This window comes from Lutra lutra, chromosome 6 (assembly GCF_902655055.1).
Source record: "Lutra lutra chromosome 6, mLutLut1.2, whole genome shotgun sequence".
Taxonomy (NCBI): Eukaryota; Metazoa; Chordata; class Mammalia; order Carnivora; family Mustelidae; genus Lutra; species Lutra lutra.
Genome location: NC_062283.1, coordinates 66100364 through 66123767, shown reverse-complemented (window position 1 = coordinate 66123767; position 23404 = coordinate 66100364). Strand labels below are relative to the sequence as shown.

Genomic DNA, 23404 nt, shown 5'->3' with positions numbered 1-23404 from the left:
GCCTCCATTCATCCCTGAAAATACGCTAAATTGCAGTTAGAGGTTGGTGAAAATAAAGGCTAATTTCCCCCCTATCCGAGTTCCTAGATCTTAGGTTAAGAACCCCTGAGACTATAGAGATACTCTGCATGGTGTTGGGCATGGCCCAGGGCCTGGCTGCCTCAGGCAGCAGAGGAGAACGTGAGACTCCTATTTAGGGACTGAATGTCTGAAGCTGTTGTAATTTTCCATATTCTGTAGGAAAAGCCAGTGGGGACACTCACAGTGGCTTCTGTCCTGCCCTCATGTATGAGGGGAGGAAGATGGGGACAAGAGAGATAGATGCAGGAAGTCACCCTCTCTGGCAAGAGGCAAAGGCACAAGGGGCTGCTCTACAGAGCTGCCCCAGTCTGGGAGATGGGTCCCTAGGTGTCTTCTAGTTTGGGATGAAGGCAACATTTTCCTCTCACTTTGAGAAAAATATGAAGCATACTTTAATTGAGTTTGCCTCCTGCCTTAACCTCATCTTTCCAGGGATGTTCACCTACATGGCGGGGCCCTGCTGGGCAGCCTGTGTCCTGGGAAGGCACAGAGGCTCATTTTCCTTCTCCTCCTTCCACAGGCTTATTGGATGGTTCTGAAAAATGCATGCCTGTGCCAAAAATGCTAAGTATAAGCTTTTGGGGGGTGGGTGTAGAAGTGTTTCACAGCACTTGAAAATATGAAACTTCACTGTAGTCTTGCCTTTATGACTAGTTGAGCTATTGCTGAGGAACACTGGGGGAAAAGCAAAACTTTCTCATTGGGATGCTAGAGCTCAGGCCTTCATGAGGATGAAAAGTTCAAGTTCTAGATAAAAGAAAACACTTTTCCTGATGGATGGTAGGGGAGATGACAAACTTCCAAGGAAAGGCACTCTCAAAGCGGCTTCCTTGGCAGAGATGTCCTGAAACTCGGCCTGCTGGTTATTTGGAGGGACATCATGACCTGATTTTCACTAGGAAAATGGTCTGTGAAAGATGCTCACAGAATAACATCTGCTTACCAATTTTGCTTCTTGTTTCATTTATACTTTCTCCGAGGGCCTTCGCTTCAGAAAATCTGCAGGGAGAAAAAAAAAAAAAAAAAGAATTTGCCGATTTCTGTTCATCCCAAATTATGCATTAAAAATAATAGATTTCTGAGAACTCTCTAAAATAATTTAAAACTTTATGGAAAGAGATAAAAGAAAATCTAAATAAATGACATATAGTGGGCTTAAAAATAGAGCTAAAATTTGTATTAATTACTGGTATTGTGAATTTTTACTTTTTTATCCAGCACAGAATTATGACTTACAATTTTGAGTGTCTTATGATGCAAGGGTACTGGAATAAAGCATTGTAAGATGTTTGTGCCCTGCTCTTCTTTATTAATTACATTATCAAGAGCTTTTAGTTATAGTCGAGAATACATGCTTACTATAACTTAAATAACATTTTTTTTTCTTATTATTAATTAATAGGTCTGAGGCTGGCCAATTATGGCTGGTTGTGAAACACATCCAGGCCTCCACCTACTTCTGTAAATAAAATCGTATTGAACCAGAGCCACCACGATTCATTTAGAGATTGTCTATGGCTGCTTTCAGGTTGCGTTAGCAGAGGTGAGTAGTTGTGACAAAGACTGTATGGCCTGTGAAGCTGAAAATATTTACTATGTGACCCCTGACAGAAGGATGCTGACTCCTGTTGCATATGATGTTAAATCACATTTTGAAAGTATAAAAACAAAACAAAAAAGATCCCCAATAACCGCTCCCCAGAAATCCGCTCATTTTGAGCTCCAAGCAGTCTTTTTTCTACTCACTTTTTATAGAGTTAAGCTCATACCATCCACATGATTTTGTGCTTTGGTTATTTTTTACATAACAGTACTAATCCCTCTGCACGCCATTAGAAACTTGTCCATTATCTTTTTTTAAATTTTTTTATTTTTTTGATTTCTTTTCAGTGTTACAAAATTCATTGTTTATGCACCACACCCGGTGCTCCATGCACTACATGCCCTCCATAATAGCCACCACCAGGTTCACCCAACCTCCCACCTCCTGCCCCTCCAAAACCCTCAGATTGTTTTTCAGAGTCCACCGTCTCTAATGGTTCGTCTCCATGTCCATTATCTTTGATGGCTGTCTATAGTCTGTTGGATGGTTGTGCTGATGTTTACTCAATGACTTCTACATATTTGCCAACAAATATGTATGAGATGCCTGCTGAGAACCCAACGTTGCACTGGCAAAGCAGTGTAGGATCTGGTCTATGTGAGAAACATGCGGTCTGGTCCCTTATACATGGGGGACCCTTAAGAAAGAAGGGAAAGAAGCCTTTCCCTTCTCCTCTCTGCCATGGAATTTAAAGGGCAACTGAAAGGCTATGTAACAAATCCATAATAAATGGCTACAGTAAATCATTGCGCTACCACTGGGGTATGACTGGGGAGGGGCCTTTCCATGAGTGGAGAGTAGTCAGGAAAGCTTCATGACAAGGTAGGATTGACCCGGCTTTCGTGGATGCATAGGACATATTAGAAAACCCTACCCACTAGTTAATAGTCATTAACCATCGACACTGAGCCAATTTGATTTTAACGATCTCTTCTCTCTGCATTCCCTCCCCACCCCCCAAATCTTTCTGGGTCCCATAAATCCCAGGTATCATGTTGTTTCATCTGTTAAGTTCTTTAGTGGTGTAGGATTTTGTTAGAGGAGGTAGGAAGAGGAGGGCATTCCAGGCAGGGGAACAACGTGGGCAGAGGCCAGAGTGCTGCGACGGCCCTCTGCTTGATGAGGGAGAAGTGTGAATTATGTCACTGCTATTTTCCGAGTCTGGCTGCTTGGCTTGTGACTGCAGATGGGAAGTTTCCAAGGAAGGGGACTAAATTTCCTCTCAGTGTTAGGCTTCTTGGGTCTCCACCCCAGTTCCCTTATTAGGCTGTTCAGGCTTGTGACAGATTTATGGATGTGCTCTCTTCAGCTAGGGCCTGTACCCTTTGGGAGAGAAATGCAGGTCCATTTGATGCCACTCAGACTGAATTCGGTTCAGCAGACATTCTCATAAGTCCCTGTGCTGGGCTCTGTGGGCTCATGCTGGCCTTTGCCTGCCAGACAGGCAGCATCCGAGCTGTGGGCCAGGCCACTCAGAAGACGGGGCTATTTTCATCCTGTAAGTTCTGCCAAGCAGGGGGACTCTAACTGTTGGACGGTTGGCTCTGTCCATCCCCAGAACCTAGGACTCCACAGGGCTTGATAATCCTTTCCTGCTTGGTGAAAGACTCCTCAGGGTGCCTGCTCCCATAGTGTCCACTCACCCATTTGGATTTTTGAGAATCAGGAAGATATGAGAACAAGGTTGCAGAGCTGCTGAAATTCATGTCAATTCTGGAGGAAACCAGAGTAGAGAAAGAAAAGGGGAAGATATCGAGGCAGTCCAGGCTGTCTCCACAGTGACTCTTCAGAGAAGCCCTGACAGAGGGCCTGGGCTGGCTTCCCCCAAGCCTTGGTGGTGCCCACATTTGTCCTGGAGGGAGCTGCTTCGTGCTGAGGTGAACCCGCTCCGAAGAGCTGCCCTGCCAGGGCTGACAGACCCAGCGGGGAAAGCCATGAGCTGTTCCAGTATCTCCCCTGCAGCTCAGCGCTGAGCTAAAATGGACTTGCCCACTGAAGAGGTGTGCGCTGAGGGCCGTGCTGTCCACATGAGACCGTTTTCCCTTCACTCTGCACTTGTCACTGCTCCAGGCCACCCCACCCACATGTGTTCCTGATCTCCAGTTGTCAAGACAAACTCTTCCCTGAGAAAGCCCAGCCCCGAGGAGAATTCTGAAGAGGAGAGTGCAGGGGAGGCGGAAGAGATGAGAAAGAAGGTGACCCCCATTTCTGCCACATTCTTCCTTGCCCACCTGCATCTCCATACCTGCCCAGCCCACATCGCCTTCAGCCCCCCTGCTTCCCCTCTCTCAGGCCCTAGACTGAGTTCTGATCATTAGGAAAGGGAGACTCCTGACTCCTTCCTGACCTGAAAGAGGCACATTCCCTTACTGAAGTGGCTCAGGGAACTAGCCTGGGTCCCTGGTGCTTGAACCTGTGCTGACTTTCCCCAGGGTGCACTCTTCCTCTGGAGGACAGCCTCAGCTGCTGCTCATGGGGAGGAGGCTTGGTCTATGTCAGGGAGGCTGTACCTTGGGCAGGGCCAAGGACAAGGCTCTGTGACTCATCCCGGGCGCCCCTGAGGGTCTCCTCCTGGCACTAAGGCATTCCTATCTGGGAGTCATTGACTGCACTGCTCATTTCGGGAAGGCAGCTTTGCTGGGGGGTATTTCCAGCATGGGGGCTGGCAGGCGGCTCTGTGCACTGCACAGAAATCTCCACCTCGGGGCAAGGCCTGGGCTTGGAAGAGAGAAGGAATGCAGTCCTCTGGCTGCTCTTTCACAAGCCTGGCTTCCCGTGACACCAAGCCGTCATTAATCCCACAGCAGCCATGGTGCGCCCAGGGCTGTGCTGGATACTGTCCACAGAGTGCAAACCCTTCTCCTTCTTGGCTTTCACGTCACATCAGCCATCTCTCTCCCTGGTTGCTCCTTCTGTCTCCTCTTCTTTTTTTTTTTTTTAAAGATTTTATTTATTTATTTGACAGACAGAGATCACAATTAGGCAGAGAGGCAGGCAGAGAGAGAGAGAGGAAGGGAAGCAGGCTCCCTGCTGAGCAGAGAGCCCGATGCGGGACTCGATCCCAGGACCCTGAGATCATGACCTGAGCCGAAGGCAGCGGCTTAACCCACTGAGCCACCCAGGCGCCCCTTCTGTCTCCTCTTCTGCAGCTGTTCCTTAGATGCTGTGAATCAGGTGTGGGCAGGGTTTTGTTGTGACCCTCTCCCCGTGTGACCTCTTCTCCCCAGACACCCCATCACACCAGTGCCTTCACTTGTCATCCCCACAGACATCCCCACAGTCATCCTCCCAGATCTCCCTCCCAGTCCCGCTTTATTTCTTGACAAACACACCTGAGGAACTGATCGCCCCCCCACCCTGCTTCCGAAAATCCCTCTCCTTCCTCTTACTTTTCCTCATCTCACCATCCAGGATGGGCACTCACCCACGTGCTCCTGCCCCTCCCTCCACTGCCATCCTCACTCAATGCATCCATCCCCTGTCCTCCCCTCTGTCCTTGTCCTCTGTATCTCTCACAGCATTCCACCTGGTTTCAGTCCTCCTCTCATTGCCTCAGAGAAGGAACAGTTCCCTCACCCCACCCCATTACCTCCAAGGGACAAGGACCTGAGTGGCTCCCTGCATTCATGCTATCTGCCTTCAGGCCAATTCCCACACTTTAGCTGGTGTGATCCGCCTTCTTCTTCTTCTTCTTCTTTTTTTTTTTTTTTTAAAGATTTTATTTATTTATTTGACAGACAGAGATCACAAGTAGGCAGAGAGGCAGGCAGAGAAAGAGAGGAAGCAGGCTCCCTGCTGAGCAGAGAGCCCAATGCGGGCCTTGATCCCAGGACCCTGAGATCATGACCTGAGCCGAAGGCAGAGTCTTAACCCACTGAGCCACCCACGTGCCTGGTGCGAGCCTTCTTAAATGCATACCTGATCTTATTAGTCTCCTGCTTAAAACTCTTCGAGGGCTCCCCAGGGACCACAGGACAAAATCCAAACTCCTTAACAGGGCTAAATAAACTCTTCATGCTCTGGCTGGTGTGGACTTTGCCAGAATCTTCTCTAACACCTCCCACCCCCGGCCTTTCTAGGCTGGCCCAAATGGTCTCAGTTCCATCAAGTGTCACACTGGTTCACCTGGGGGCTGTTCCCTTTGCACGGGATGTCTGGCTAATTTTGACCTAACCCTGCCAGTGCAGCAGAGATGTCTCTTTCTCTGTAGGCCTGTGCAGATCGGCAGCCCCATGTGTTCTAGAGAACTCTGAACTTCTGTCATCATGGGCACACCATTGGGAATTGCCTGCTGACGTGCTTTGTCCCCTTTCTTAATATCGTAAGCGCCTCGAGGAGAGTGACCACAGCTGTTTAATTCACACTTCTCTCCCTGGAGCTTAGACCGGGGGCACGTACTTTGTGAGCATTCTATACCTATCTGTAGCATGCAAGCGGTAGTGTGTGAGGGAGCATGTCACACAGGCACGGTGTGCAATGTAGACGGCACTCCCTGGGGTGCAGAGACTTGGGCTTGAATGTCCAAATGAATGAGAGTCCTTGTTTGTAAGATTAATATGAGATGGCTCTTGGGGGTGGGTTGATGTGGGAAGTACATGCATACAGATGTCCTTTGTACCTAGATCATGACCACTGCCTGGCAGTGTAGGGACCTGCTAGGGTGATGAACTGTGACGTGGGATTGCGTGTTGGAAGCAGCAACCACAGACAGGAATGATGAGTATCATCTTCTCAGCAAACCAAGGGGTCAGAAGAAGGATCCTTGCAAGTCCATGGTCAAGGACACCTAGGATAGTTGCTGAGTTTTTCAATCTTCAGGGGGAATAAAAGGGATGGGAGTTGAGGTCGAATGTCATGTGACTTTCAAGACCAGCAGTTCCTGGGAGAATTCCATCCTGCCCTTGGTGTGTGTCAGGCAGAGATATGTCCCCACTGGGGGATCAGCTGAGGAAGCAAGACACCTGGCTCTGCCCCAGGGCAGTTAGAACCACAGGCAATTTGCTGGGGACCAGGGGCAGCAGCTGCTTTAACCTACGGGCTAAGACGAGGAGCTGGTGTTCATAAGGCACTCAGTCTCTAAGAGCCTTTGCAGTCTATTCCCTGTCACATCATCAGGGAAGGTTTATTTAGGCCAGTGGGGCAAATATGTCGGAGGGCAAGGGGGTTCCTCTTGACACCTTTCCTAGTCTTCTTGTCTAGAGCAATTAACTTAATATGTTGATTATTTACAGAGTGAACATGCAATACTGTTCCCTATCAGAAAGGAAGAGTAGGCCTGCATCTATGCCATTTCCTTCCTCTGTAGACCCATCCCTGACATGGCACCTTAGCTCTCTCTGTTGTATTGCCGTGAAGATCCACCTTTCATTTCCCTTAGCCTTTTCCTTAATACCAATACTTCTTCTCTATTCCATCTTGTTTCCCATCAAGATGGCTGCCCCCTCCTGTGTCTTGTTGAGCTGTTCCTTTTCTGAGTCTCTAGAAGTCTGCCATTGCATTCTCTTGCTTCTAGGAAGTAGGTCTTGAGCAGTCTGCTTGGCTTCTAAGACTTCCCAAAGCCAATTTCAAAGTATCATTCTCAAGCCAAAGAAGTATTGTTGAGTACTGTTTTTGTGGCCAGCACTGTGTTTAAAAACTATGGGGAGGCTGGGAAGATTCTAATCTAATCTCAGCTCTCAGAGTCCATAATTCTAGTTCAGGAGACAAGGTGTAAATACAAAAAACAAATGGAAAAATAATAAAAGTTAAAATTGGAGTCTAATAGGAACCAGGGAACTCCTATTTGTCATGGATGTTATTTCCAGATGGTGCCACAAGATTGCTCTCCAGCCTCGGTCCGGTTTTCCTGTTGGTTTTAGATTGCTGTTGTATTCTGTGTCTGAAGGATCCAGTGGAGTGAAGAGGCGCTTTTCTGGGTTGAGTTCACACTATCATTGCCTTTGTTTGCAATTGAAGTTAATCTCCCTATTTATCTCTTCTTTTGTTATTTAATGGAAGTCTGTGACAGAGGGACTCAGTTTGTATCAAAGACCTGCCACAGAAGAAGGTTAGCTGTGTGGTGCCTGGGCACTGGTCTTTGCCAACCATGGGGTCTCCAGCCTCTCTTCATATTACCATGTACTACAAGGATGAGTCATCCCTGAAAAATGTGACTTTGAATTGTAGTTGTCTTCCACTGAAAAAATCCAGCTTAAGAATTGGCTCACTTGCTCTAGTTCAGCAAAGGGTAAACACCCCATTAATGTGCCAGTGTCTTGTTTTTCTTGTCACAGACAGGCAGCATGATCTTCCCCAGACTGGGGACTAGGGCTAGGAGATGCTAGAAATTGCCTGGGAGGACAGCAAAGGGTCCAGGTAAGATGGGGAAGAAAATCTTTCCATCCAGTAACATGGGTGGGTACATGTGAGCCACTGATGGACCCCTCCTGTGGCTCCAAGTCAATCCTTGCAGTCTGGGGGAACTGAGCGATCACAAGGGATCCAGGGCCACCAATGGTTCCTTCATTTGGGCTTAGAAGCCCCTTGCCATGGGCTAGAGAGCCTGAGCTTCCCCCAGGCTCTTGCGTGGGTGCAATGAGTCCTTTTGCCAACACAATGTCCCAACATTAGAAACCTGGATGGTAGAGTGATGTGATGTGAAAAGTTGGGAATGAATGGCAGGCCAGGAGGCTGGGGTCTTATTGCTGGGGGCTACCAGAGGGTGAGACTTTCTCTGAGGAAGTCTCCTGGGAGCAGAGTGAGGAAACGCATTTAGCACCATCCTGACTAAAATCTTGTGGAGCATGTCTGCATTCCTAGGACTGGCCAGCCCTCCCGCAGATGGGGTGCATGGTGCTTCCCGTCACCAGGGAGACCAGCAACAGATGCTTGGAGGGGATCAGGGTTATGGAAGACTGCTTTCTGAGGTAAGGGCGGTGTGGAAGTTGCCCCCATTGGCATCTGTGGGACCCTATTCTGATGTCTGCGGTAAGAGCGGGGCTTTAGCTATTTCTTTTCACAGAAAAACATTTTCTTTTCATCTTCTGCCTCAAGCAGCTATGAGCATGTAATACTTAGTAACTGAATACTCTCCACGAATGCAAACAAAACCTCCAATCCTAAGAAGGGAGTAGACTCTGGGTTACACCCCTTCAATACCAAATATTCCTTTAATGATTGTTACTACAATAACATTAAACAGATGTAGACATTTTTTAAAAATGTGGGCTTGGTCTTCCTGACTTTTCATTTGATTTTAAAAAGACTGATTAACTGCTGGGAAAAACCTTTTCAAAGCTTTGTGTGAGTTTTATTAATTCCTTTGCTCTGTGGCCACAAGCAAGATGGGACCACCAATGTTACCAGCTCATCCTATCTGATTGGATATGTTTCAGCTCCAAAGCACATTTGTCACAGGGTTGTCAGAACCTTACTAGAGTTAAGTGAGCTCTGTATTAAGAGGCTTTGAAAGACCACATCTTCAGCCCTGCCATCCCAACCCACCCTCCCGCTGGAAACAGACATGAACTCTAGTATAAACCAGAACCAGGAAACATACCAATTTCAGAATAATTCCTGGGGTGCCTGGGTGGCTCAGTCAGTTAAGCATCTGTCTTTGGCTCAGGTCATGATTCCGGGGTCCCAGAATCGAGCCCCATGTCAGGCTCCCTGCTCAGTGGGGAGTCTACTTTTCTCCTCTCCCTCTGCCCCCGTCCCCTGCTCATGTTCTCTCTCTCTCTCTCTCAAATAAATAAACTCTTAAAAAATAGAATTCTTTCTAAGCTTGTGTTTCTTAAACTCAAGTGTGCAAAAGAATCCCTTGGGAACTGGTTTTGTCTGTAGAGTTTGGGGATCCTGCCTCAGAGGTTCTGGAGCTCCAGGACTCTGGATGCTGTTCAGCTGTTGGTTTTCAAACCTGCTTTTATGTTGAAATCTTCAGACAAATGGATGCTTAGCTCCTACCTAATTAAATTAGAGTATCTGAGGGATGAGGCCCAGTGTTGGGAGCTTTTACAAGCTCCGTGGGTCATTTTCCTATAAAGCCAGATTTGTCAGGCACTGATGTAAGCTCTGAAGCCCCGGAAAAGGACAAGGCTGAGGGCCCCGTATTGGATGAGGCAGCTAGTGTGACAAGCTCATCTTCAGACAGACAGGTATTCTGCTCCAACACATCCAACTGACTACCCTAGAAAATCATGGCTTACTGTGGATATGTGTTAGAAGGTTTGTGAAGGATATGTGTCAGAAGGGTCCATTTGCTAAAACTTGTGTGGGTGAGCTTACAGCCATTTTTCCAGAGGGAGTGCCCTCAGCTTTCACTAGAGGTACTTTATTTTCTCCCCCAGCTCTTGTTTTATTCATTTATTCATTCCCACCCCCCGTCCTGCTCTCATTCTGCTCCCTCACACAGCTAACCATTCTTATGGTAAAAGCATGTGACGGTCTCTTTACCTTTGGCTCTTCTGTTTGTTTTGGGTGCATCTCTTTATAATCTCCATGAATTGTGCGTTCTTAGTGCTGTCTGTGCTGGTGTGTGTACATTCATCCATTGCTCCTGACTTCATGGGCAGCTTCCCCAAGATTTTACCTTGTTGCTTCCCCAGGGATGGACACCCAGGCTTCGGGCTCTCCTCAGCCACAAACTGAGCTGCTGAGAACATCCCTGTGTATGTCCCTTTAGGAGCCCACAGGAGAGCTTCCCGGGAGACAGACCGGGAAGCAGAAGCACTGGACCACGGGGGCCGCATGTACTTGCATGGACTAAGGGGGCCGCACGCGCTCTGGACAGACTGCTCCTGGCTCCACCCCTCCCACCATTGCTGGATTCCTAAAGTGATCTGAGACCCCCACTCACAAGGCACCAAAGTGAGAAAGCCAGTGGTTAACCATCAAGCTGGGCCCTCAGTGCTGCTTGCCTTTCTTTTTCTTTTTTCAGCTCTTCCTTCTTTCCTGTTCCCTATGACATCTGTATGAAACCTCTGCCACCCCGTCTGCCACTACCCTCATGACTCTTATTCCACTTCAACTTCCACGGAGAAAATAGAGGCCATCGCTTCCAAGGGCATCAATGGCAGTCCGGTCTTGTCTCGTTTTTCTCTCCAGGCTCACCTCACTGGGATCTTTGAGGCCCTCCCTCCCCAGACCTTCTTCCTGAGGCCTTGCTGCATCAGTCCTTCTCCTGATCTGTCCGTCTGTCTGCCTCTCTCTCCACAGGCTTGCTTCTGTGGCCTGCAATATTCACCACTTCTCTCCTGTTCTGAAACAAACCTCTCTTCTCCTTAGGCCTCTCTTTTCCCTCCTTCGAATGTTTGTCGTCTATCACAGACTTTTTGAACACATGTTCATGCATGCTCCATTTGCTCAGCTCCTTTTCACGTGCTCCCTCAGTCCCAGCCCTCTGACCCACGGTCCATGGTCGCCTGTTTGCTCGGTGCACTGGGTCCAGCCTCCCCTGCTTCTTTCTTTCTAGTGTTGGACGCCACTCACAGCATGCTTCTTGGAGCCACCTCCCCTCTTGGTTTTCAGTTCAACATGTTCTCCTGGGTCTCCTTTGCTTCTCTCTCTGTTTCTCAGCCTCCCTCTGCTCCTCAGAACTCCCTGGATCTCCCTTGCTTCTCTCTCAGCCTCCCTCACAGCCTCCTCTCCCTCCCTGCTCTTTAGAGCTTTTCCCCTGTTTCTACCCTCTAGACCCCTGCGTCTCCACCTGTTTTCCTGAGCTTGGCCACTCCTTAGGCTTCCTTGAAGCATTTATAAGCATATGACTCCCAAACCTGGATCTCACTTTAATTCAATACATTGGTTTGAAAATTTCCAAATGTTTGTGTGCTAAGATCCAGAATCACGTGTGACTCAGTTTAAGAGTTCACAGGCTAGAACATTCTCTTTTGAACTCTGGACCCAGGCACCTGGCTGTCTTTCTGTCTGCAGTCTGCAGCTATGCATCTAACTGCAGATGAGCTGAAACGAATTATGTACCCTGAAGTTTTATCTAAAGGGTCCAGAGGCCAGCTTGACAGTATGTCAGCAGATGCTGCTGCCCGCTCTGCTTCCGGCTGGAGAATGCACCAGAGGCCTCTGGGTCACAGACTGTGCACACGTTTACTCCCTTTGAGTAGGAAGCACATGGCTGCAGCAGCTGGAGGGTCCAGAGTTCTGAGATGATAATTTGGTCTACAGACTTTTTCTCCTTTGCCTTTGAAACAGTATGACATGGACAAAGGCACAGGAAGATAGGAATTAGTGTAACAGGGGAGAACTGGAGACAAAGTTGGTGCTGTCAGTGACAGGCCCCACCCTGATGTTGCATACCCCAGCAGTACAGGGATGAGGAGGTTCCCATGTAGGAAAGTCCTGCTGGGCTGGACACAATTCACTGTGAAGCTAAATACACATCAGGCCTTTCTTTTAGAAGTTAGGTTAAGCAAATTAGGAACAACAGAATAGCAAGTTTCCTTGAGACTGGCTAAGCTTCGGGGGACTAGCGGCCCTGTGAGCCAGCCTTACCTCTGCTTCAAAATCTGCTTGTTATCTTCGATGGTAACACTGTCAGCGTGGTCCCTCTTGAAGATTTCAAAAGCCTCTTGTCGTCCTAAGGACATTTCTTCTCTCATCCCTGTTTGGAGACACGGGGAAATGGCCTCAGTCATGGCATCAGGATCCCATTAATTTCACTGTCACTTTAGGTGGACCACAAAGCCAGCCCTGGCTCCAAGAGGCTCACAGCAGAAAGGCTCCTGACCAGACAGGTGGCCCTGGGCTCTTCCAGCTGGCCACCGACCCAGCAAGGAGGCCCTTCCAGCGACAACCTGCACCCTACAGGGCTATGCCTGTGTAGGCATGTGACTTGTGGGGGGGTGGAGTTTGGAATGTTTGGTTGGAGGAAATGAGAACCAGAGCGCCAGGCCCTGGATTGCCGAGAACATCTGCAAATGCACTTTCTGCCATCATTCGGTACCACAGCTCTCCCCATTTTCCTGCTATGCCCTGTTTTGGTTTTCTGTTCAATTTCATGCTGGATTTCCAGGCATTTAGTTAAGAGTGGTACAGTCCAGACTGAAAGATACAGAATCTAGAAAATTCTCCTCTTAGTCTCCATATAACGACACATCCTTATCTCCTGTGTCTAGAGAGAGGCCTTGGTGCTTACTCTGAGGTTAGGTTTTCCATCGAAAGATCCATGAGCAGGTTGTGATGGCAGCTCCTAGGTCATGTCTAACTCCAACATTCTGGGTTGCTAACCTCGTTACTGGGCCCTGCTCAGGGGCCAAATTCTGAAATCCAGAGTCAGGACAGCCAGAGATGATGTAGTGAACAGGTGGCATTTCTGCACCATAGACCTCTTTCTCCCAGCCTCCCAGAGTGAGGGTCAATGCAAGTGCATGCCTGGGATCCCTAAGTGACAACTGAATACACAGCTGAATTTTGGGTGAATTTATAGACTTGTTTTTTTTTTTTTTTTATGCTTCTTAAAAGTTTTGGTTCCTTTTCCCCATGTTTTCATCCAGTTAATTCTACTTATCTTTGAAGCCCTGGCCCTTGAGGCCCAGGCAGCGTGAATCCTCCCTCCATTATGTACCTATCAATGCATCTGTAACACGCACAGCCCAGTAGACACTGTCACTTCACATGACAATCCTTTCTGGTGACAGGCATGTTTCTAGGAGGCAGAGATTACATCTTTGTGAATCCCTAGTGTCTTGTTCAATGTCTAGCATTTAGAAGGTGCGCAACAGATGTGTGTTAAATGAATCAGGTCAGGAATGAACCAGGAGTGAAAATGAGCCTTGCTCTAATTGCCACATGAACACGATCCAGGGTGAGAGGGGTTTGCTGTGAGGCCCCAGGTTCCAGAGACCCATTCATATGGGCCACATACCACATCTCCTCCTGCCTGGAAAAAACCCGTGGAGTCTCATCACCAGGCCTCGGGGTGAGGAACCGGACCAGCCCATCTGACACCAATTTAATGATTACCGTTGATAAAAATAGCACCATGAAGAATGTCTGAATGGTGAGGCACACAAGACGCCCCACCCTTTTCCAATCAGAAGCAAATGGGCACGTTTTGGCTTTGTCTCCACATCTGCCCTGCACACTCCAGAACTGGGTCGGCCTGGGAACGGGTTTGGGGGGGACTCAGAAAGATGAGCTCTACTGTATAAGACGCATTAACCAAGGGACACTTTTTATCCAGCAAAGCCCACAGGGAGTGGAGGGACTCACGCCATACCTCTCCCCTGCCCCTGATCTGTGCCTAGTTCTGACAATGTATGCTTTTCACTGCTAATGAAACAGCAACAGGGGGTAGAGGGAGCAAATCTCTCTGGAATGGAGTGGGGGTTGAGGAGAGCTCCATGGAGACCACATGGGAGCCTGCCTGGGGGATCCCCCAAATTGCTTCCCACAGAGGAGGTGATGAGAAGGCAGCAGCAGGGGTGAGGGGCGGGGAGAGGGTTGTTCGAAAAGCTGCAGTGAAGGAGATGGGTTCATGGCCTTTTCTCTCCCAGGCTCTGCTTTCTTTCAGAGCTGACAGTCCAAAATCGACAGCTGGGAGGAATGGCCATGCTGAGATTTCTCAGCGCCGATGGCACTGTTACAGCAGCCGGTCCTGGAAGAACTTAGAACCAACTGAAAACCCTGTTGCATCTTCCTTGAGGCGCAGAGGGGGCCTGGGTAGTAGGAACAGAAAGGACGTGGGATGCACAGGAGAGAGAAGCTCAGGGAGGTAATTTGCTCTCACTTTCCAGAGGATCTTGAAAGTCTTGCTAAAAAATGTGGGGCCAGCGCCGTGTCACAGTATGTGGGTGCCACCAATTTTCCAAGACTTAAAAGTCAGTGAAGTACACATTACGAGAAAGAAAGTTACACTGGAAGCACTTCATACTTTTGATTTAAGAGGTCCTTGGGGACCTGCAGTACTGTGGGCTTATTATCAGGAACATGGGATCAGCTTTCCTCCAGTGACGATGGAGTATTCTGGAATTGGAGTTCTCTGATGGTGAGCTCAGGTGAGTGGACGTTAATATGAGGGCTCTAATTCTGGCAGCTTGTGTCCCCCATGTCTGCTCAGGGAGGCCAAGGTGTGGTGGCTGTGATGCCCAGCTTCTGAAAGCAGAGAGGCGAATTAGGGCCTGGAAGCCTACTAAACAGTTGTTTTCCCCTCTCAGGATTTAGAAAACAGCTTTCTTATATGGCAAGCTCTGGCCCCCAAGTACACAATGTCCCCATTAGAAGGAGTAAGAGCAGTTGGAGCACTAGAGTGATTAAAAGCTAATGAGAAAATCATCTATTTATTTATTCTCTCCACCAATATTTATTTCTCTTAGGCACTGCAGTTGGCATGTGACCGAGCTATAAACTTGAACAAGAAGATTAAAGCTATGATCCTTGCCCTTCAAGAATTGAAAGTCTAGTGAAGGAGAAAGAAACGTGAATAGTTACCACAAAAGCTGCTATTTGCTGTAAGGCAGGCATGTGTCCAGCGCCAGGAAATAAAGAGGAGGAGGGTCAGCCCTGTTGGGGAGACTGGGAAGGATTCCGAGGGACGAGCAACATTTGCCAGGTAGAGCAGGAGTGGAAGAAGATCCCCGATGAAGGGGGAAGAGGAGGATGGAGCAAAAGGGCAACTTGATTCAAATACACGGTTCTGCCACAGAACAGGAATGGTCTTTGGGGAGAATAAAATGAATTTCTTACGTACTTTACACTAGTCACCGTGTTAAGTGTTTCCTTACCTATTTTATCCGTTAAACTTCTCCATGATCCCTGGTCAGATATCATTTTACAGAGGAAGGAACTGAAGCTCAGTTAAAGAAATGTTATAAAGGGGTCAAAACAGCCCGGCTTTTTAGAGGAAGTCAGTTCTGCTCTCAGATCCACTTCTCCAGGGAGTCTGACTGAGAGAGGAGGCAAGTGGTGGCCTCAAAGTGCCCAGCTAGGGGGGGATCTGCCCATGGGATTACACTCTCATTACTGTCTATCTTGTCCAAAACCCTGAATGTTCTTTACAGTATCACAGAAAAAAAGAAGCACAAATTTTGTCTTACTGTTTCTATTATTATTTCTAGAATGTGTGCACTCCATGGGGCAGTGATTTTTGTGAGTTTTGTTTGCTGCAATATTTCTAGCACCTGGATGGTACCTGGCACATAGGAGGAGCTCAAATTCTTTGGAATGAATAAATGAATGTCTTATGTGCTTAATGTTCTTCCTTCTAGCATAGTATACTGTGACATGACAGGGTAAGTGCTCCCACGGCTCTTCCTCCCTTGGCCACCACACCCCTGGGTGGTGGGTGCATCTCCTGTATTGTGTGATTTTAGAAATTCACACACACACACACACACACACACACACACACGAAAATCAACACCATCTTTTCCCACTACGTGTTATTATGCTTCATAGCCCGCCCTTAGAGATTGCAGCTCCAAGAAGCTTTTATAAAAATGCAAATACTCTTGAAGGCATCACTGTCTTGGAGCTAGCAAAGACAAACTCCACGATCTGTTGACAATTAGCTAACAGGTCCTGCAAAGACAAGACATAAGATGGTGTCTCAGGCTGGTGCCAAAATGGGGGAAAATCTGAGCCTGAAAGGGAAGGTACGATGGCAAAGACAAATTGTGCCTTCTCCCCAACTTTGTTTAGTCTGTTAGACTCAGCTGCTCATCAAAGTGGAGGACCTTAGGAGTTCCCGCTTGCTGTGACCATTTCTAGCTCGTGGTTGTTTCCTTTTAGTGAATTTCAGTCATAGGTCACAGTGTCGAATCCCAGAAAACATGGACGACTCAGAGGAGCCTGCTGGCTTGCTGAGGCACAGGACTGTTTAAGACCCAGAGGAGAGCACATAAAATATTACAGGCCAGGATAAAATTTCAAATGAAACAAAACAAAAACCAAAAGACAAACAAACAAACCAAAAACCCTAAAGAAGGAGAGGAGTTTCTCTATCTCAGTCCCCAAAACACGACATTGCAATTCTAGGTTGTGAGCTAGATGGAAAACACTTCCAAATCCTAAAGATGCAGCCTCTTCTGGATTTTGATAATTCTTACGAACAGCACTTTGGTAGAAATGGGAGACAACAAGGCACTCACAAAATCAGCCTTGGCATGTGGCTTCTGATACCGTTAGGCACACAAAATCCTTGAGTTCTTGTCCCTCACCCGTTTCTATAATGTGCGCGCTCTCTCTCTTTTGCCATCCTGAAATTTGGCCCTTTGTTTTGCTGGAGAATATGCATCGGTCCTTTTAGAAGCCCTCCCCGCCCCCAACACAGGGTCCCATGGAAACCAAATGGAAAGGAAAAACATCGGAAGTGGAGAGTTTATGCTCCTGCCTTTGGGCCTGCTGTCTGATTTCCTTTAGTCTGGAGCACAAGGGCCAGAGCTCATTTTCCTGGCTGCCCCAAACAACCTGCTGCTGCTTAAGCTATTGCTTAAAAATTGACAAAGGTAAAATGATGGAGAGTTGTGTTATTCATGCTGAAAAATAGATTTCCTGGTCAGAGCCAAAAATCTGTTTTCCTTGGGAATGACGTCCATTCATGTGGTGCCTCAGTTCCCTCTGACTGAAGAAGGAAAGGGAGAAAAGAACACACACAGGGAATGAAGAAAAGTGAGCGATGGGGTGGGATCCTGACAGGAATGGGGGCGTGGATCACACTGGTGGGGACTAAGAGCAAGAGAAGGCTCAGAGCTGGGTAGGAGGCATTCAAGGCTGAGACAGGGAGGAAACTGGATGTGGGGCATAATTACACGACTTGTGGCTTGGTAGCAGAAGTTTTTGAAACCACAGGTGAGGGAGTGGCTTTGATATAGTGACATGAAGAATTCCTACAATATGTAGGACATGGAAGTGCAAACAGAAATGAGAAGCAATGGGCAGGGATAGAGTGTGGTTTTGTACAGTATATGATACAAAATTCTCTAGGCACTGAAATTTCTCAGCAAATGTTGACTTAGATGAAATATACAAAAGTATCCTCCTAGGACGCCTGGGTGGCTTAGTGCGTTGGGGCCTCTGCCTTCGGCTCGGGTCATGATCCCAGGGTCCTGGGATCGAGCCCTGCATCGGGCTCTCTGCTCCGAGGGGAGCCCGCCTCCTCCTCTCTCTCTCTGCCTGCCTCTCTGCCTACTTGTCTGTCAAATAAATAAATAAAATCTTAAAAAAAAAAGTATCCTATAAATAATTTTAAGAGAATTCCATCCTTTGGTGTATACAGAAGTTAGAATGAATGGATCAGTAGGAGGGAGAGGAAGGAGGGATTTAAATGAGAGGAAGGGATAAATCTATCAAAGTAGCATGAAACACAAAAGGTCAGGAGGGAAATGAAGGAAAGTTCAGTGATCCAGCACTCTTGGGAATGGTGTCTGGAATAAAGATGTCCCAAGAGCCATCGAACGGAAATGATGGCTACAGCCAGAAACTCTGTGGCAAAGGACAAGTCAGCAGCTTCTAGCATGGAAAGCAAAGTGTCCACTGCTGCTGGACTGAAAACACGCATGAGATGGGGAGGTGCTAAGAGATCTTATAAAGAGAAATGGCCCATTTTCCAGAAAGATTCAGAGGGACATTTGAGACACTTTACCTTCCTCCCCTCACTGTGGGGTGGATGCTGTCATTTAGGAAGGAGGAGGTTTCTGGAAGTTACGTGAAAGACCTGCATGGCACATAGGTAGGCACTGCATTCCCACGTTCCTTCCTCACACTCACGGAAGGCATTGTCAGGCAGCCTAACTAAGCACTTGTCTCCTTTCACGCATGGCTCCCAGATTACCATGCAATCAAATGACAACTGTTATTAAATTTTCTCATTCCTATGTTTCTGGGGGAAAAAAACAACCCAGTTCTACCACCTCTGGGGCTGACATGCAGGGGATTTTCTCCAGGGAGCAGCGTCATGCCCCAAGTACTGGAGTCACTGAGAGGGGCTGTCTGGGAGCATATACCAAGGAGCCCTCTGTCCATGTTTCCCTGCCACCAGAGTGGTGGAGGCCACCATAGAAAGCAGTGTCATGTGCCATGGGTCTGTTTACTTTAAGGACCAGCTCAGCTACAATTTGAGGGGGGGCTGGGCCGGTGCAGCAGGCTATGGAATCTGAGGACGAGGGGAAGACAAAGCCACTTAGCCGCGGCCAAAGTGACTGCAGATGTGAAGACCAAGAGTAGATCTTTTGGGGTGACCAAGGAAGCTTGCCCAACCTACTTCCTGCTTTTCAGTGACACTTCTGGAATGAGTTGGTGCCCTAGGCCTTGGGGTTAAAGGCCTATGTTCAAACCAGAAGATACCACCTGGGCTGAAGTCCTCAGATTAGGACTGGCCTTGGAGTTTCCTAAACTGCCACATGAAAGCCATCAAAGGAGAACCTTTAATTTGTAGATTCTTAGGGCTGGCTTGGACCAGGCTGAAGCATGGTAAGCTTGGCAGGGGCTCGAGGGAGTGGAGTAAAGGGAAAATCTGAAGTGGAAAGCCACGGAAACCTTAGGAGACCCACCCAGTAGTGGCACCACATCTAAATAAATCAAATGGGCTCCTGATTCCTGGTGCCAGAGATCACACATCCCACCAGCAAGTCTTGCAGGCCCAGCAGCGCAGACCATGTGGGCTGGGTGGACTTAAGGGCAGTGTTCGAAGCTGGTTGTGTTTTTCTTTCGTCTTGGTAACCATGTCTGATTCACCCTCCTGCTGCAGCTGCATGCTGGATGTTAGTCTGAGAGGGTGCTGAAAGGCCTAGTGTGCCAACTGAGTGGACAGACTTGGAGCACCTAGAAGAATGGCAGCTGCTTGAGGGCAGTGGCTCATTTTCAGCAGTCACATTAAATCTTTAAACCATGGTCCTGAAGGTCATCTGCCGAAGACCTTGCATTTCCTAACCCGGCCTCTCTGGGGTTTTTCTTCTGTGAGCGTTCTTATTCAGGACAAAGTGCCCATGTGGGTTGCTTAGAAAAACCCATGGACAGACACAGGCATGGAGCTTGGAGAAGAGCCTGGGTCATGTTGGCATTTCTGTGTTTTGGAGTTAACTCAGGAATCTGGAGGCCAGCAACATTTCCATTAAATAAGACAGCATGGTGTGGCTCCTGCTGCCAGGCGAAACTGGATCTATGGAGTCTTTTCCATCCATTTCAGTCCATAGATGTGGCAGCCTTGGTGTCCAATTCCATGCCCAATATTTGGACCAACCCTGGAAATCTGGGTGGAAGGACATGTGGGCTCTAGCCCTTTATGGGCTAAAGGACAGTTGATGGAGAGGCCCACTGAATAGAAAGGCAGCATTTCTCTTCAGCTAATAAGTGGCTCCAAATGCTGCAGAATCTGAAAAACACAGGATTCCCTGAGTTTGAAATGTCCTGACCATTTCCAAAGGCCATGGTCAACAGGGTTCTGTTGGCTGGCTTCTATGTCAGCCTGTGCTTTGGGAGAAGTGGTTAGAGCATTGTTCACATGCCCTATTGTCTGACAAATGAAGGCAGATTTCTATCTACTCCTGAATTAGGAAGGAATTCCACTGTACTCTCAAATTTATTTTGCTACATTCTTAAAAGAGAATTTAAAAAAATACATTCTAGCCTAGTAGCCTGTTCCCTGAAATGCATGTAGATTTAAATACAATTCTGTTTCTCTGGCTTGGAAGTAAGCAAAAGGTAAAATGGAGTTTGGGGATACTGGTATTCATTCTTTGGGGGAAAAAAAAAAGGAAGGAGGAAATTACTTGTTGTGTGTCTTCTATGTGATAGGCACTGTTTCATGCTTCACAAATAAGAAATCACAGATATTAACTAATCTCACAAGTCTATTGGTGGTGATGGGGGGGAGCTAATGCTTATTGATAACTTTGCATGTGCTAGAGGCATTACGTATGTTGTCTCATTTAATTCTCACAGTGACCCTGTCAACTAGGTAGTATTGGGCCCATTCTACAGGTAGGGTAATTGAGGTTGAAAGAGGTTAAAATGACCCCAAGACAACAGTTAGCAAAATGGCAATGCCACAACTTTATCTCAGCTTTGTCTCACTCTGGAACCCTTTTTCTGCATACTGTGTTATTAAAAGAAAATCATTCGCCTAGTAGAATACCATGAATACCAGCAAACCACGGAGGTCAGACCTATGGGATCAGGAGGTCATGAGAAAAAGACTGCGTTGGGAGGGTTGTGTGTTGGGTTGTGCACTGAAAACCATGAATGCACATGGCAGCTCGGAGAGCTGGAGATGTTCATGAATGGGAAGCTCGGGCAGGCACCAGATGGCCAGGAAGAGCTGCTCCACCTGGAGCCCCAGGGCCTGGGTAAGGATCAGAGGAAAAGGAAGGGTTGTAGGGGAGGCTTGGCTCTCTGCCATAAGGACTTTATTAGTTAACCAACTAGGTCGGACCCATGTAAGTAATTACCTTTCCCTAATCTATATGGAGCTTCAGTTCTGGAGAGTCTCCACAGTCAAAGAGTTTATGCACTTAAAATGATGGTGTTGGACCAAAGCAGGGGGATACTATAGAGAGAAGGGGTAGGGTCCAGGTTCTGAGAGTGTGGACTTTGCAGAGAGTAATTTCCTGTCCCCAGATGAGCAATAGCCATGAGAAAGAGATGAAAAGGATCCAAGGGGTCATTATTTTCCCTTTGGCCCCTCTTTATCCTGACTGCTTTTCCTCTAGAAAGAATTTCATTGTTTAAATGTAACATTTGTTTATTCACCGAGACAGTGAGAACTGGTGAAGTAGATCATCTGTCAGTAGTACTGAGTATCTGCTCTATTGACAGCCCTCTTCTATGGTTAATGGTACAGATAAATAAAAGAAATATTGTCCTTGACCTTGTGATAGAAAGCACTGGGGGTATAGGAAGGTCAAAGCTTACATTAGAAAGCTGGCAAACACTCATAGACAATGCATTGGTGGTAGTATGGAGCGAGTGGTGTAGATGATCACAAGAAAGTGAAAGAAGGGGCGTGGTCAGATTGCAGAAGGCTTTTCAATAAATGTGCCTCCCAAGGCAGGGATTAGGGAAACTGAGGAGCAGGAGCTGGAGGAATGGAGGCCAGTGTCACTCCTTGCATAGGGAACACAGAGACAAGGTCATAGGGGTGGGGAGGGGTCCACCGTGTTCAGGGACAGGCACAGAGATGGACTAAAAGCACTTGGGGGTTTCATTTTTTTTTTAAGATTTTATTTATTTATTCAAGAGAGAGCACAAGCAGGAGGAGAAGCATAAGGAGGGGAGAAGCAGGCTCTCTGCTGAGCAGGGAGCCTCATGTGGGGCTCGATCCGAGGACCCCAGCACCATTACCTGAATCGAAGGCAGACATTTAACTGACTGAGCCACACAGGCAGCCTGAGAATGACCTTGGGGTTTCCTCTGACTGTGGGGGGAATTGGGGCCCAGTGACCTCTAGGTCCAGACACCACACCCTTAATGAGTCCCCTGCATCCCCAGGACATTCCCAGGAGAGGCACACTGGAGTTTTCCACAGGCTTGTCAAACTACTCTCCCTCCCTCAGATGACGGAAGAATACCTACTTTAGAGTGTAACTCTGGGCTACTCTTCTGCTCTTGTGCAGTGGTTGGGGAAAGGTGATAGAATTTCAAGTAGGCAGACATGGGTTTGAGCACTGGTTTCATTCACTAGCTATATGATCTAGGATCTGCCATTTAAATTGCTGTAAGTCTCAAGCTCCTTGTCTATCAAATGAAACTAATAAAAACTCTTGTCTCTTAATGTTACTGTGAAGTGTTAATGAAAGATGGTGGCACTTGGAGCATCTCTCCATTTTGGAACTGGTAAATACCTTTGCCATGAACTATCTGGATGACTACCTTATCTGCCCAACTTCTCCACCCCGCAGGCTCTGAGTCCCCAAAAGCACGTGACTTTTCCTTATGCATTTGTAGTCCCAGCTCTAGCTCGGTGCCTGGAACACTGTAGATACTCCGAACAAGGTTTGTCAAATGAATGATTAACGATGAGATACATCTAGCGAACTTGTTTTTCTTAAAAACGTTATTCGTTAAACTGTACATGCATCTCAAGGCAGTCTTCTAGGTGTATATTTTACAGTAATAGAACTGAATACGGCAGCTATGAATCATTTATTTGAAAGTCTGACAGAATGAATAAATACAGGCTATACTACAAAAAGTGAAATGTAAAAATGAGTTATTATTATCATAAGTAATAATGAGTCATCTAAAAACCTACCCACAGCAAGCTGTTTAGAATGCAAGAACAACTTAAACACAGTAGGAACATTCTGGAGGTAGTTGCTAGTTACGAGTTAGCAATGGAGAAGAGAGTGGTTTAAATGGTCAGGTGGGCTTTACTGCTTCTGTGTTCTCTGCTTCCTGACCACCCCAGCCAGGCTCATTTCACAGTAACAACCTGTTCTCACTGGGGAGAGAAACACAACAGGACAGGGGCTTCCTCATCAGTCCTGCCTGGTGAACTCATGGCAACCCAGGTTTCCTTCTGGTGACAATGGTTAAACATCCATCATCAAAGGCCAACCCCTCTACCTGGGCTGTGGTTCTCAAACTCCCCTGGACTTCTTCCCTTATCCCTTCTCTCTTACCTGAGCAATTACCCCCTCTTCTTTGGATTATTTCCATCACCTCAAAACCATATTTTAAAATCCATGTTGAATTGGATATAGTTAGATGTAGCTATCTCTGAATTTGTAAGTATAAACTAGAAGGCTAAAATATTCAGTGTTCATTGGCCTTGGTTTCATTAGTGAAATAGGAGCC

At 47.3% G+C, this 23404-nt stretch overlaps 1 protein-coding gene across 3 annotated transcripts in view; it reads right to left on the bottom strand.

The window, feature by feature from the left end:
* Positions 1–23404, bottom strand: part of KIF6 (kinesin family member 6) — a 465466-nt gene that overhangs the window by 91394 nt on the left and 350668 nt on the right. For all 3 annotated transcript variants that reach the window (XM_047733172.1, XM_047733173.1, XM_047733171.1), the window contains 2 exons: positions 12167–12275; positions 1025–1080 (listed from right to left, as the gene is read on the bottom strand). In XM_047733172.1, the coding sequence (XP_047589128.1) occupies positions 1025–1080; positions 12167–12275 (165 nt within the window). The remainder of the gene's footprint in view (positions 1–1024; positions 1081–12166; positions 12276–23404) is intronic.